The sequence below is a fragment of the Limulus polyphemus genome, unplaced genomic scaffold (genome assembly GCF_000517525.1).
Source record: "Limulus polyphemus unplaced genomic scaffold, Limulus_polyphemus-2.1.2 Scaffold40, whole genome shotgun sequence".
NCBI lineage: Eukaryota > Metazoa > Arthropoda > Merostomata > Xiphosura > Limulidae > Limulus > Limulus polyphemus.
The window spans coordinates 60,850-75,501 of record NW_013665650.1 but is presented as its reverse complement, the minus strand read 5'-3'; the positions used below and the strand labels follow the sequence as shown (position 1 = coordinate 75,501).

The following is a 14,652-nucleotide window of genomic DNA, read 5'->3' as shown; positions in this document are numbered from 1 at the left end:
CCTTCCCTCTAGCCTATTATTTCTAAATTAGGGACAGCTAGTGAAAATCAATACACAAGCTACCTTTTTTGACAAAATTACTTTGTTTGATGTCAAATCCTGGTAAATTAATGTATTTGTTTTTTTTTCTCTAGCTTTATTCATCTTTTTGTCTCTATATATATGATGAGTAAATTTCTGATAAAGTTACTCATTTTCCAAGCAAAATTTCAGTTTAAGCAACTGTTCATAACAGAATTAACCCACTTTACATCATCATAATTATTTCTATTCTTTTACTAATAACTTGATGTACTCTTCTTACTCAACTTTCACAGAACATTGCTTAAAGTTAGATCCTATAAATTTCTTGGTCAATAATCTTAAAATTTGGATAGAATCCACAAGAAAATTTACAATTTTGTCCAAAAAAAATGCAAGGTGTCAAACACAAATATAACTTAAGTTTAACAATTAATAAACCAAATGTCAATAATAAAATAATGAGCCTGTATTCTTTAGTGTCTAGAAAATATACAAAAACCAAATTTAACTTTCATAATAACTTGAGACTAATCAATAAATATATTACAGCAAACTATTTTTCCTTTGAGTTCATGATAAAATAAAAGAACAGATTAGTTCTATGATATTACTAATAAAAAATATGTTTTTCTTGTTATTTGTCTTAACTGTTAATTAATTATCCAATGAAAATAGTGTCAGATATCCAAATTGAGCTACACCTGGAAAATAGGTTTAATGTTTATACAATTTTACAATAAAAAAATCAATATTCATGTGACTATTTATTAACAGTTGCCAACATACAAAATATGGAAGTTTGTTTTAAAAACTTATGGAAATGGTACAAGAAATCAAAACTGATAAGTTATGGAAATCAGACTGAACTATGATGTTGCTTGTATCTTATTTTTTAAACAATTATTCTGATGACTTGAATATTTACATGTAAGTTTGAAATTCTTAGCTTAGTGCTTTTTGGCAATAGGGGAATACATAAACAAATTATCAATGGACTTGAACACGAGCTTCGAGCTTCTGTTGATATTCTTCTGCTTGCAGTTGCTCCAAAGTGAGCAAGGAAACACCCAACTGATCTTCCTGTTGATAAAAACATAAATGTACTAAGTTTAAAATGACATATCTCAGGAAAATTTCGATTATACATTCTACAGAAACACATTTTTAATACTTACACTACATTTTTGAACTGTCATCTAAATAACTTTCAGAGCATTAACATGACTACTAGTGATGACTAATAAAAAATTTATTTCATGTAAGCAGGGTGATCACGTTCCTTTTCATATTGTTTTTCTCTAAATTTCACATACACATTGATATTTTGGATAAACTGGAACACAGTAAATAAAAACAATAAACAATTCAACTTTCCTCATAAGTCTGCCTAACTAACACCACCTTAGCTTATGATGATGAGGAACCTACATGAATTAAATATATATAGTAGAGATGGCTGGGTTGATATGGATATTAAAACTTCTAGTTAAAACATAAAACAAGTAACAATTTAATAAATAATTAAAATAAACGTTTCATATTTACACAATTTTAAAAACTTAATTGAAACCATTAATGGTTTCCAGTTTAAAAATACACTCTAGATGTAGAATGTTTTAATGTTGTCTTCAGCAGTTATCTGCAAGACATACTAATTTATACATTTTTTTTCCATGTTTCGACCTCTTTGGGTCATCATCAGGTTAAGAACGACATTTACAAAAGTGACTGTTATTGATCACATGTCATGGGGACAACAGTAATGATAAGTATAAGATTGTAGGAGGTGTTGTATATATTGAATCTATCATATATATATATATATATATATAGAAATTATCATTTAAAGAAATAATTAGTATAGATATAGCAGTGTTCCTTGGTGTTCCTTAAGTTCTTATATTAGAAGAGCTTCTATGATTTTTTCTTTGTTTACATTTGTTTCTTTGCTTAATATGTTAGTGTTTTCTGTGGTTATATTGTGTTTATTTGAGATACAATGTTCAAAACGAGGAGGGTGTTGTTTTTTTTGTGTTCATTGAACCCAGTTTCCATTTTTCAGCTTGTTTCTCCGATACAGAAATCATGGCAGTTGTTAGATTGTCTTTTATAAATTATGTTATTATTCTATTCATTAGGGTAGTTTTTACATAGTATGGATTTTTATTTGGTACCTGGTTTTTGAATTAATTTATTGCTTATTGGAATGTTTAGTTTGGTTATAAGTTTTTTTCAAAATGGTGGTATCTGAATGTAAAGTATGCAGCAGTGTTGTGTTTTGTTGTTAGTTGTTTCATTAACTTTCAAATTGTTGGTTGGCTGTCTATTGTGTTGTTGGCTGTGGCTTCTGTGTATAATTCTTTTGATGGCTTTTGTAGAAAATGTATTCATGTTGAGAAAGTCTTGTTTTAGTTGACTGACTTATTCATTAAGGTTGTCAGGTGAGCAAAGTTCCATGCCCAGAAAAATCACTCGTACTGGGCTGCACATTCTCTGGAACTTGGCACAGCAAACAAAACAAAGACTCAACATACTAAAAAACCTAATAAACACAGCCCCAAAGTGGTCACTTTTTCAAATATCATTCTTAACTTGATGGTGAGAATGTTGATTCATTGTTAATTGTTTTGAATAAAAGTTTTAATACTCATATAAGCCATCTCTATTTTATATATATAAATATAAATGAATTAAGCAATTATCACCAGATACATTAACATACAGTGAGTGAGTGACCAACTATGTTAAAACATAACAATACCTCATATAGCTAAGCAGCATGCTTTGCATGCTCATGTGGGTTTGAGATTAAAAAAAAAAAAAAAAAAAAGAAGTCCACAATTCTTCCTGACTTTTCAAATTTCATGTATACTTTTTTTTAGATTCATGAAAATTACATATACAAAGTAAGCTTCAAAAAATGTTTAATTCTTCAGCTGAAATCTGAGACATGTTGCAACTGAAATAAATTATTCATAATTTCAAACATATATAAATACTATATTTAACTGTTAACTTACATATTCTTTACTTCTTTTATGCATGTTTAATAGTTGGAGTGAAAAAAATCAGCTAAAATCTAAGAATGGCTAAGAATGAAACATCTGGTAAACCTAATTAGTAATACCAACAAGAAAATGAAGAATGACTTGAGAACACAGTACATTTTGAACCTCACTTTATATCATGCAACAGTCTATAAAGGTATGTTAAGTTTTTGAATTTTAAATCTCACTCACTATTTTTTCTTATTTCTAACATCATGTACAACAAAATCACTCTTTAAAAATTATAACACATTTTCATATTACTAAGAAAATTAATTTTTAGGATTATTTCTCTGAATCTCTGACTATCACATAGAGAAATGTGTAATACCTTCCTAAATGGTTGTGCCATAACTCTCAGAAATCTTTTAGCAATTTGCACAGCTTCTTCAATGGAAAGGTTGCACATACTATCTTTCAAGGACTCCTGAATCCATTTGGGTAATTTTCCTCGTTTGTCTGCCCGAGAAAACCTCTACAATAAGAAAGAAAGAGGAGATGGGTACCTCCAATATTATACATGCACATTCTTCAACTTAACTGATATTACCAAGACATAATCTTTGATCTGGTTGTAATGCCAATATCTTTTTCTGTAAATGAAAATAATTTTGTATCATAAATATGAACTAAAAAATTGTTACAACAACATTTATGTATTTTATTGTTATCTTTAATACAGTTCTTTTGTTAAAAAAAAGTATCAGTATTACTCAAGTGGCAATTTTACCTTATCTGCAAAACACATTATTCCATAATCTGTTTTTCCCCGCAAGGCACGACCAACACACTGTGCAGCATGTCTCATAGCATCAAAAGTAAGAAAATCATTTTCTCTGATCTGGAACTGGTCCCTTAGATACTCAAGTCTGGCCTACAAGAAAAGAAGGGTTTGTGATGGTATAATTAGAGATTCCACATTTTTTCAAGTACAAAAATGTACATCTTCATGCCTATTTGTGTGATACAATACACTAACAGCAATTCACAAATATAAAGAAAATGTACATCTTCATGCCTATTTTTGTGATACAATACACTAACAGCAATTCACAAACATAAAGAAATTGTACATCTTCATGCTTATTTTTGTGATACAATACACTAACAGCAATTCACAAACATAAAGAAAATGTACATCTTCGTGCCTATTTTTGTGATACAATACACTAACAGCAATTCACAAACATAAAGCTAAATGTGTTATGATACAAGTATTCATTAAATGCACGCCTTCAAGAATGGCCACATAAGTAAAACTATCAAAGCCCAAGCACAATGCATGATCAGTCATATGTTGGTATCTCTCGGAATCACTGCAAATGACAATTGGCTCAACGTTTATAGAGATTTTGTCCTTTTAGTTATACTGAAAATCAAGCATTTATTGTTAGTTACTTAATTTATTTATGTTAACAAAAGAACAGTTTATCAATAATGGTTGTGCCATAACTCTCAGAAATCTTTTAGCAATTTGCACAGCTTCTTCAATGGAAAGGTTCCACATACTATCTTTCAAGGACTCTCGAGTCCATTTGGGTAATTTTGCTTGTTTGTCTGCCCGAGAAAACCTCTACAATAAAAAAAAGGGGGAGAGGGCTACCTCTGGTAATAAAAATGTGCACAATGTTGAACTTAACTAATATTACTAGGACATAATCTTTGATCTGGTTGATAATGCCAATCTTGTTTTCTACAGATGAAAATAATTTTGTATTATAATGTACTAAACATTGTGACACAATATTTATGTATTTTACAAACATAAAGCAAAATATATTATGGTATAAGAAGTCCTCATGTATGTATGTAATGCTGAAGAAAGTTTCTGCAAAGAGATATCTGTAAAATTTTCATAATATTTAAAATTAAACACTGTAACAACACTTTACACTGGGTCTCAAGTTTTATATAAAACAAATACTTATTAAAAATGTTGATTTTCTTGTTCATTTGCATAAACAAAATATAAAACACTTTTCTGTTAACTTTAATGAAACTTGGGAGTGAGCCAGAAGCAATAGTTTTTAGCTTTTTCTTTCACAGAAACTTCTTTGTGCAATGCCAGTCTTGTATGTTTATGTGTGTATGTGTGTTGTGTGTTTGTCAAAACATACACAAATGCGCTACATTTTGACTTTTGCAACAATCCAACAACTTAGAGAAATAACATAGAGAATACACATGCATAATTATATGTGTGTATGTAGGACTACTATAAAAAACACAGAACCAAGTATGCATGTATGTGTACATAAGTATACTTTGTTCTGTCATTGTACAATTACCATATATTGTTATTACTGTACAGTACAAGTGTGCAGGTATGTGTACGTAAGTATACTTTGTTCTGTCATTGTACAATTACCATATATTGTTATTACTGTACAGTGCAGGTATGCAGTAATGCAATTTTACTATAATTTTCAAGCAACTGTTAAATATCATGCCTTACATTTCTTTTCTAAACAGCCTGCTTTTTTTTTCCTTAATATAAAGCTTGTCTGCTGCTTTACCAGAACTATGTGATCAATAAATTAACCACCAGATCTGTTAATTTGTATGTTGTGTACCTTAATATATATATATGTATATAAAACCCCATCAATTACTCAGAATCACCAGTTTTCCAATTCATTGTTAAAAATAATGAAAAAGCCACACACTGGCATATTTTTATCCCACTTTCAGGTGATAATACAAGCTGGTCTAAACACATTTCAGGCTGTGCATCATGTGATGTATTTTTACTTCTTTTTAAGAGAATATTTAACATTACAAACTTCAAAGATTTGTAATTTTTCTTCCAGATCAGCATGGAATTCTGGTTGACAAACTTTCTAAGTCATAAGCACAAATTCCCCAATTTTTACAAGACATTCTTAAAATACTCTGTATTTTCACAAGATTCTTGTTATATTTGTTATCTTCAACAATGTGTTAATTTTGTTTTCTCATAATTCTTTTGTTGCTACTGATAATGATGACATGTTACCAAAGTGTTCTGTAGATGTCAATCTCACAAAAAACAAGATGCAAGTTTATTTAGTAAAGACAATGTTATTTAAACTATACAGGGATATTTATGATTTAATTCATGTGTTGGGTTTTCATTATGGACACTGAAGTGAAATACATCTCCTGTTCGATTATGGCAAATGACTCTTCTATTTACATATTTACATCGTGATGTCTCATATTTCTGTCTTTTCAGGACAGGCATAGCACTGCAAGCTTTATTTCATAGCTTAACAAAGTGTTTAACTTAAACAGTTTAATGATGGCTTTTCACCCTTGAACGCATAACTGATATCTAGCAATATGAATGTATTCTTAAAGAACAATACTATTCTAAATGTATGTATCTATTTATCATGGAGATGATTCTTTACAGTGAAACCATTAACAAAATCCTTCATTATTTATTAAAAATTCACGGTCCAAGAATCAGTGGTGTCATACATTAAGAATATTCATGATTTTTAAATAACCAGAGAATATGGGTAATGTGAGTTTTAAAACTAAAAAATTAATTATTATTTTTTTCATGTAAAAATAATTCAAAATAACTGCTATATATTAAACTATTTTGCTTAAAAAATAAAATGTATGAATGTCTTACCTGGTAAGAGTATTATAACCATTACACTAAGCTTCTAAAATTTCTTTAACGAGATGAGAATACTGAACATATACCAATCTACAGCTGTGCAGGTTCAGACAAAATAAAATTAAATAAATAAAGTTGTATTTCTCTATAAAAGGAATTTATCAAAACAAGAAGATACATATAGATACATACATTGTGTGTGTGTGTGTGCATGTATACCATCAACCATCAGTATTTTATTCTTAATGAATAAATATGCAATAGTTGCAGATTAATACACTCTGGCTTAGTGAATCTGTCAATTATAAATTTGGGATTTTACATAAACTGCAACAGTTGTTCACAAAACAAATAGAATGAAATCTCCCTCGAGTACTGTATCCACAAAATAAATCCAAGTATCTTGATATTTTGGTAAGGTGTAGTGTTTTATGTTATAAAAAACGTGTTCTATATCACAGTTTCACCAACCTTGTTAACAAGTCAAATATTCTAAGAGATGACTCATTTTTATAAACAGTTAAGTAACTTTTCTTGTTGGCTACAAATAAAAACGTGATAAATACACTATTTCCAAGTCTAATATCACTTGTAGAGTTTGAGTACAATAACAATGAATCTCTGAAGACTCACTCAAAAGCAGAAATTTAAAAAGGATTAATCCTATCAATTTCCATTGTAAAAAGCTTCCTTTGATAGAATTAATGATCCTAATCAGTTGCTTGGTTTGCATATAATTTTATATGTTGTTATATGTATTCTACAGGAAATAAAAACAGGTTATGAGTATGTTTCCTTCAAAAGGTTGCATGTGCACTATCAGCTTCAGAAGGTTACACTTGCACTATCAGCTTCAGAAGGTTACACTTGCACTATTAGTTTCAGAAAGTTGCACTTGCACTATTAGTTTCAGAAGGTTGCACTTGCACTATTAGTTTCAGAAAGTTACTCTTGCACTATTAGCTTCAGAAGGTTACATGCACACTATTAGCTTCAGAAGGTTACACTTGCACTATTAGCTTCAGAAGGTTACATGTGCACTATCAGCTTCAGAAGGTTACACGTGCACTATCAGCTTCAGAAGGTTACATGTGCACTATCAGCTTCAGAAGGTTACACTTGTACTAAAATATTTGGGTATAGTTAGAGAACTGTGGCTTTCTTTACATATAAAAAACAATCAATTTTTGATATTCTTAGCCCATAGAAGGTAGTAAAGGCATTAATAAGTAACAGCAGTAGAATACGACTTATATTTTGAACATTTGTTTCATGATATAAGTTATAAAAATATGGGTGCCTTGAGTTCCATGTTGCTTTTTTTACTTCATTCTAATATCTTCAACATGCAAGTTTGCAAAGTCATATGACAGTGTTCAGACTATTTAAGAAATAACCTGACCCATTACTACTTAGAAACAGATGTAAAACTTACCTTTAGTATTCGACTCTGTGTGTATACAAAAGGTATGCCAAACATCAATACCGCCCGGCCTAAGTGGTGATCTGTAGGTCAGAACAAAAAAAAACTAAATATTTTGCCCTCTCAAATTATGTGAAATATTAAATCAAGTGTTAAGGCATTGAGATCATCTATTGCAATAATTAAACTAAATAAAACAATCTACCAAATGATACATACTATATAATCAAAAGTAGGAGGCCACTACATACTGAGAAAAGGACTGTTATGCTTTTCTATTTGAGCCCTATGTTAATATGGAATAGGTCCCTACCTTTGTCATTAACTACAGCCTGGATTTCATTACTAATATAGATCTGTCATTAATATTTAAAGTACAAGGTTAAGTTTCAAAAATAGAAGGGGGTCTGGGAGTCCTCCCCTAGCAGGAGTTCAGGAGGTAGAGCACTGTGACAGAAATTGAATTTTAAACAATTTCAGGTCAGCTAAATCTTGTTTCTGAAGCTAACTTTTAAACATTTTTGGACAGCTAAACCTTTGGAGCAACATTAAAATTTAAAAACTTCTTTCACACAGAAATCATATGATTCCTTCATATATTTCTCATACACATGTTTCACGAAATCAGAACAGAAATATGACTACAAACTGTGTTTGTAAGATTATATAAATGCAAATTAGTAACAAAGTTCTCAACTATATAACATTAGGGTTGCTTTGCAAAAAATAGCTAGGTCTGGATTCATATTTTAGCAGGTGGAAATCCCTGGCTTCCAGGGCATTTTGACAACACTGCTAACATTTGTCACCATCCAATAGCATACGTATAGAATAGTACAAGGGAATTCTTCTTGAATAGCAGCTATAAATGTTGAGATTTTGAAATATATAATTTCTTTACTACATATAAAGTTCCATTATATCTCAGGACAGTCCATTCAGATTCAGATCAGAGTCTCAGTTAGCTAACACAGATTATGGATATTATTTATCTCAAAACATTGCAGGACATGATGTAAAGCTTAACATAATAAATTATCATAATATAGTCCTTTCTCATAGAATTCCATCAATGTTCAGTGTAACACTGTCCAAAAGGCATTCATGGCTCCTGCTATTATAACCCATAATAACCATACTATCTCCCCCTACTGTTTGTCTGCAATAGTTGCTGACCTTGATAGATCTTATGTAGCAATACACCATAAAATGTACATGTAAATTCAGTAGGAATGAACCCCCTTAGTAGCCAGAGATATGTTAACACAATAGTTGTACACATAAAGCCCCATTCTGTACTAACATGTAATAAACTGTGGTTCATATCCAAAAATACAAACTAATAGCTTAAGAAAGTTCAGTTAAAAACTCTATAACCCAAGAAACATTTATGTCATGTACACATTTAAATTGGATTTTTTTAATCACATTTATTGTTACTTGCTCTTGCTTTTAACTTATAATTACTCTCACAAGTAGTCCAACAACAACAAAAAAATTACAATTAAAAGTCTGAGAAACAAGTAAAACTGATGGTGCCAATGGATCCTAGTAATGAGGACTTTAAACTAGAGTAAGAAATTTAATGGCAAGTTTTGAACCTTTAATGAAAAAATCAACAAAACAGAAGACCTGAAAGTCAATAATGTTTAAGCATATAACATGGTGAGGTCAAACAATTGTAGAATAAAACTCAAATCAAATATGGGACCTCTAAATAGGACAGTATTTTATAGTATAGTGTATTTGATAATTTGTACTCCATAGGCTACGAGTGTGAAAGGATTAACTATTTCAGTAGAAACTGAGAACACAGGCAATTATCCTAATATTTAGATGCTTTTACTAAGCTTTACAAGTCACATGCCCTAAACATGTTAAACATGAACCTATATGATTGATATAACTGAAAATGGTTCACTTGTTTATAAGTTGGAACATAATTTAAGTAAAGTAGAACTGTTAAATGTATATGCCTACAAGATAAAAAACCTTAATAACAATAACAGCACACACACACACACTGCCCTGTCAAAATTATCTGTACACAATAATATCATGGCAGTTCTGTATCCAGAGGCATAATACTGGTAGGCCCTCTTGTAGCAAAAATAACTGCAGCAACCTGACACAGCATGTTTTCAACTATTATGATAGCCAGGCATTGATTGTCTTTCATGCAGCCTTCAGATTTTCAAACAACATTGCGCACTGGTTTCAGCCAGGGCTGGATTAAGGGCTTATGGGGCCTGGGATAAATTTTATTAATGCACTAAAATTCGTAGGATAAAAAACAACTTATTTAATGGAAATATCCTATCTTATAAATGGTGAATAAAGAGCTTTTATACACTGTAAAGAAATAACTTTCCATTGTTTAGTTGTTTATGTAATCTATTACAGCTGCCTTCACATTCCATGATAATTAATAATTAACAACAAATCTGATGTAGACAAAACATGAATATTGACATGCTAGATACATCAATTTTTTGGAACTAATGATAATTTATTTTTGTGCCATCCATGTCCTAGAAGCATCACTGAATCACATGAATTTCATTGGCTTTCCCAGTTTTTGTCAGCAAAATGAAATTCCCTGATGTTTACAGGGCTGGAAACATAAAATATAAAAATTCACTAAATGTTCTTGGTTTCCCAGTTTTTTATGGAAAATGCTGAACAAGTAATTATGGAAGTGAAAATGACATTTCTACTTACATTATTGCTGCTACAGATACCTCTCTGATGAGTGTAATTTGTTCAAGCAACTTTTTGCTGGCCAAGAGTTTTTCATAAAATTCTGAGTAATCATTAATTTTTATCCTTCAATTACTTTAAATATATGAACCATGATTGAAAAACCAAATATCGACTGTGAACAGCACCTGCCATTTGCATTCAATTGTTCTCTCACTCTCCTATTTTTTTTAGCAGATGCAAAAACCATGTGTTCAGTAATGTAAGAAATAGTGACATAATGTCATCTACTAAAACCTGCCTTTAATATAACAAACTTAAAAGAAAGCAGCAAAGACTGTGGAGTTATTTTGAGTTGTGTAATAATTTTGTAATCCAGTTAAAATTTGTTTCTGTCGATTCATGGTTCTCAGAGGATCAAATACTCAATAAATTTACTAGAAAAGCTGCAGATTACTGAAATAATGAAAAACCAGGCCATCTAAGCATCCCAAAATGATCTATCAGGACAGTGGGACAACATTCCAAAATTGCAGATGACTGGTCACTTATAAACTTATATATTATATACTTATAAACCATCAGATGTAATGTCACTCCTTCACCTGCACCCAAATCCTTTACTGCTGGTACATCTCATGCAGTTGTCTCCTGACTTAACCATGTCCATTAGTTTGGAATCATGTGAATCAGCTCTCATCACTGAACATCATGTTTGCTCACTGGCAAAATCCCATTGTTTACTCTCAGTACATCAGGCCAGACAATGTTATTCATTAAGTGGTAAAATGTGTGGTTTCCTCTTTGTAGCCCCACCCCCACCTTGAAGCCACGTTCATGCAGTGTCTGTTGCCTATTGTGTTGTGATGGTATCTAGTAATTGCTAATGAGTAGGCTACCAACAATCATTGCATGGATCTCATGAAAACTGGTCTTGCAGTACTTCTTGACCAGTGGTACAAATGCCCATTTGTCCTATTTTGATATTGCCAGAAGTCTATCTGGACATTGTTCAGCTGTTGCTCTATCTTTAGTTCCATATTTTCTGATGATGCCAGTCATGGCACTGTTCATATGTACCAACTTTTGGTACACGACACTCTACATTGACTCTCCTTCTCAAATGATGTGAACTAGAAAGTTTCTACTAATCCTAAAAAGTACTTGACTTCCGATTGAAGAAGTACGTTACCTTTGATTTATAGTAAAAGCAGCTCAGATTTTTGGGAAGACCATTCCTACAACTAAAAAAGGCGTCTGAACATTTTTGGTACGATAGTGCATACCATAATAAAATTGTACCCTTGTGATAACTGTTCCTCTGATAAACCATATGACTGATTGTCTTTATATCCTCACAAAATATAATATTCTTATACATGAATACTATAGATCAAGTCCTTCTGAGTACAAATATAATTAATTCAGTAGAAACTTAGCTATAGCTGCATTGTAAATGAAAAAAAATAGTACTTTGAAACCTACAAACAGACTTAAAGTTGAAAGTATCATATTTAAAATATGAATAGTCAAACTTACTATTCAATTGTTTAGCTTTCACAGACTTTTTAATGCTATGATAGAAATATACTGTATATCAAGATGTATAAATTACAATCATGATGTTAGAAAAACAGGTACATTTAACACAAAAATACGATACCCTATGACCCGAGCACTTTCCAAAAGTGAACCTTTCTTCTTCAAGAGCAAACTGGGTATGACCGTGTAAAACACAGGGGAGATAAAGTGAAGTTTGAGTGACATCATGCAGGTCTCCATGGAAATCTTGAAGTGTTTTGAGTATCGTTAACTGTATTGTTATAAGTGTGTCTCATTTCCAGTGCAATACTATCAGAAAGAAGAATGTTAGGTATAAAGAAGTTAGAGATGTATTGTTTTAAAAAAAGAAAAATTGTCATGGAAAACTACACTGGGTGTTGATAAAGTACAATAAATGTGAGATATGAAGACTGATTTATAAAGAAATGTTAAACATATATAATTAAAAAATAACAGAAATTATCATAAAGAAACAATAAGTGTTAGAAGGATTAGGGGTAAAAATTGAAAATCTACACTGCATGGACAAAAAACTTTGACAGAGAATAAACTGATGATGAAAAATCACTGATTCCAGGATCTTGATATATTCCACAAAGTTGAACAGTATTTACAGTTGCAGTCCAATAAGCTTCTTTTATCTCTCTATCAACTTCAGTTTTGAAATCAGTTTAAATACCAATGAAAATCACATTATTATTAGAATGAGCAGGTTGGTTAAAACGTTGGGCAACAGAGAGGTCTTTTTCAGTGTTAATAGAATATTTATGGCTGTTGAAACAGTCTCTAAAGTCATTTGGGAATATCCTACATACTGGTCATTGCATTTTTTACACTGTACGAGATAAATGGTATTCTGTGTTGTGCATGTAACTTCTTCAGAAATTTTAAAGTATTTATGGTCATATTTGTCAGGAAAAAGAGTTGGTAGTTTTAATAAACTTGCAAGTTAGATAAGGAGCTTTAGTATATGGATGACAACCAGTCTTTCATGGGATGTAATTCATTTCGACAAGGACAAGGATATCTTTAAGACAGGATTATCTTTATATTCCTTATAAGATATCCTTTATAAAGTATATCTTTATACCTACACATACTTGCTTCTGTTAGTATTGCAATGGAACAGAGACACTTGTAACAATACATTGAAAGCTACTCAAAACACTTCCATATTTCCATGATGGCCTGCATGACATCACTCAAGCTTCACTTTATCTCCCACTGTGTTTTACATGGTCATTCCCCAAGTTGCCTTTGAAGAAGAAAGGTCCACCTTTTGTAGGCTCTCAGGTTATAGGGTATTGTATCTTTGTTTTACAAATTACAAGATATTCATCACAAAAACACTTTTAAATCACATTCTGTATACTGAAAATAACATTTGAAGGTGAGATGTAAAAATTCTTACTATCAATTCAACTTTGATAAACAGATAAAATTTCTAACTCCCAAGAGGTGAGGCTGTGCTTTGTGTTAAAATATTTAACCACGTTAAAGAAAGTCTGGAACCCAAAGAGAGACAAAACACAAAATCTCTAAAGTTAAATTAAAATTGTACTTTATTTCTACAAATCCAAAACAAAGGATGTAACAAAAAATATGAAGTTTATAACCTATAATTTGAAAAATTAAATTGAAAATAAACCTTCTAATTATTCTTGAAAAATTTTACATTTTTAGGATTAAAATTAAATACTAAAAGCCTTTATTTGTTGAGTTTGTTTTCATTCTGCCAACAATTGTGTGGCTTTAGGTTCTGAATGTCCTTTACACAATGAAGAGCATTTGTCAACTTTCTCAGAGCCAATCATTCTCCCATGTGACTTACTGCACATGCAATAGGAGAACATAACATAGAAAAACTCATCTGCTAGGGTTTCCATCTAGTTTAAAACATCACATCAAGAGGCAAATGGAATCTCGAAACTGAAGAGACAGAAATATGATGCAAAAATAAATTTTTATATGTCCACATGCTGGACTGCAGAATATCCTCTAAAAGGTACTGTATCCAGATGCCAAAGACATTGACAAGTGGCAAATATGGTAAGATGTAACCAAAAATTCACTTTTAAGGTATTTGGGAACATCACAATGACCAAAATGAATCAATTGCACAAGCCAATTAGTTAGTGTGCCTAGAGCAAGATCCAAAGAGAATGATTCATAAAAAGGTATACACAACCTTTTCCAAGAACCCCTGAAAGATTTGTGATGTTCATGAAAACAACAAAAGCTATGACAATACATAAATCATGATCAGTCAAACCAGGTAACAAAAT

General features: G+C 31.0%; 1 protein-coding gene across 1 annotated transcript in view; it reads right to left on the bottom strand.

Annotated features, from left to right (window-relative positions):
• Positions 1-769: 769 nt before the first annotated feature.
• The window catches only part of LOC106461708 (TFIIH basal transcription factor complex helicase XPD subunit-like), a 69,127-nt gene continuing 55,244 nt past the window's right edge, over positions 770-14,652 (bottom strand). Inside the window, exons 22-25 of the mRNA XM_013921560.2 lie at positions 8,117-8,187; positions 3,802-3,945; positions 3,403-3,546; positions 770-1,104 (exon numbers count right to left, since the gene is read on the bottom strand). Coding sequence (XP_013777014.1) covers positions 1,012-1,104; positions 3,403-3,546; positions 3,802-3,945; positions 8,117-8,187 — 452 coding nt within the window. The 3' untranslated portion in view covers positions 770-1,011. The remainder of the gene's footprint in view (positions 1,105-3,402; positions 3,547-3,801; positions 3,946-8,116; positions 8,188-14,652) is intronic.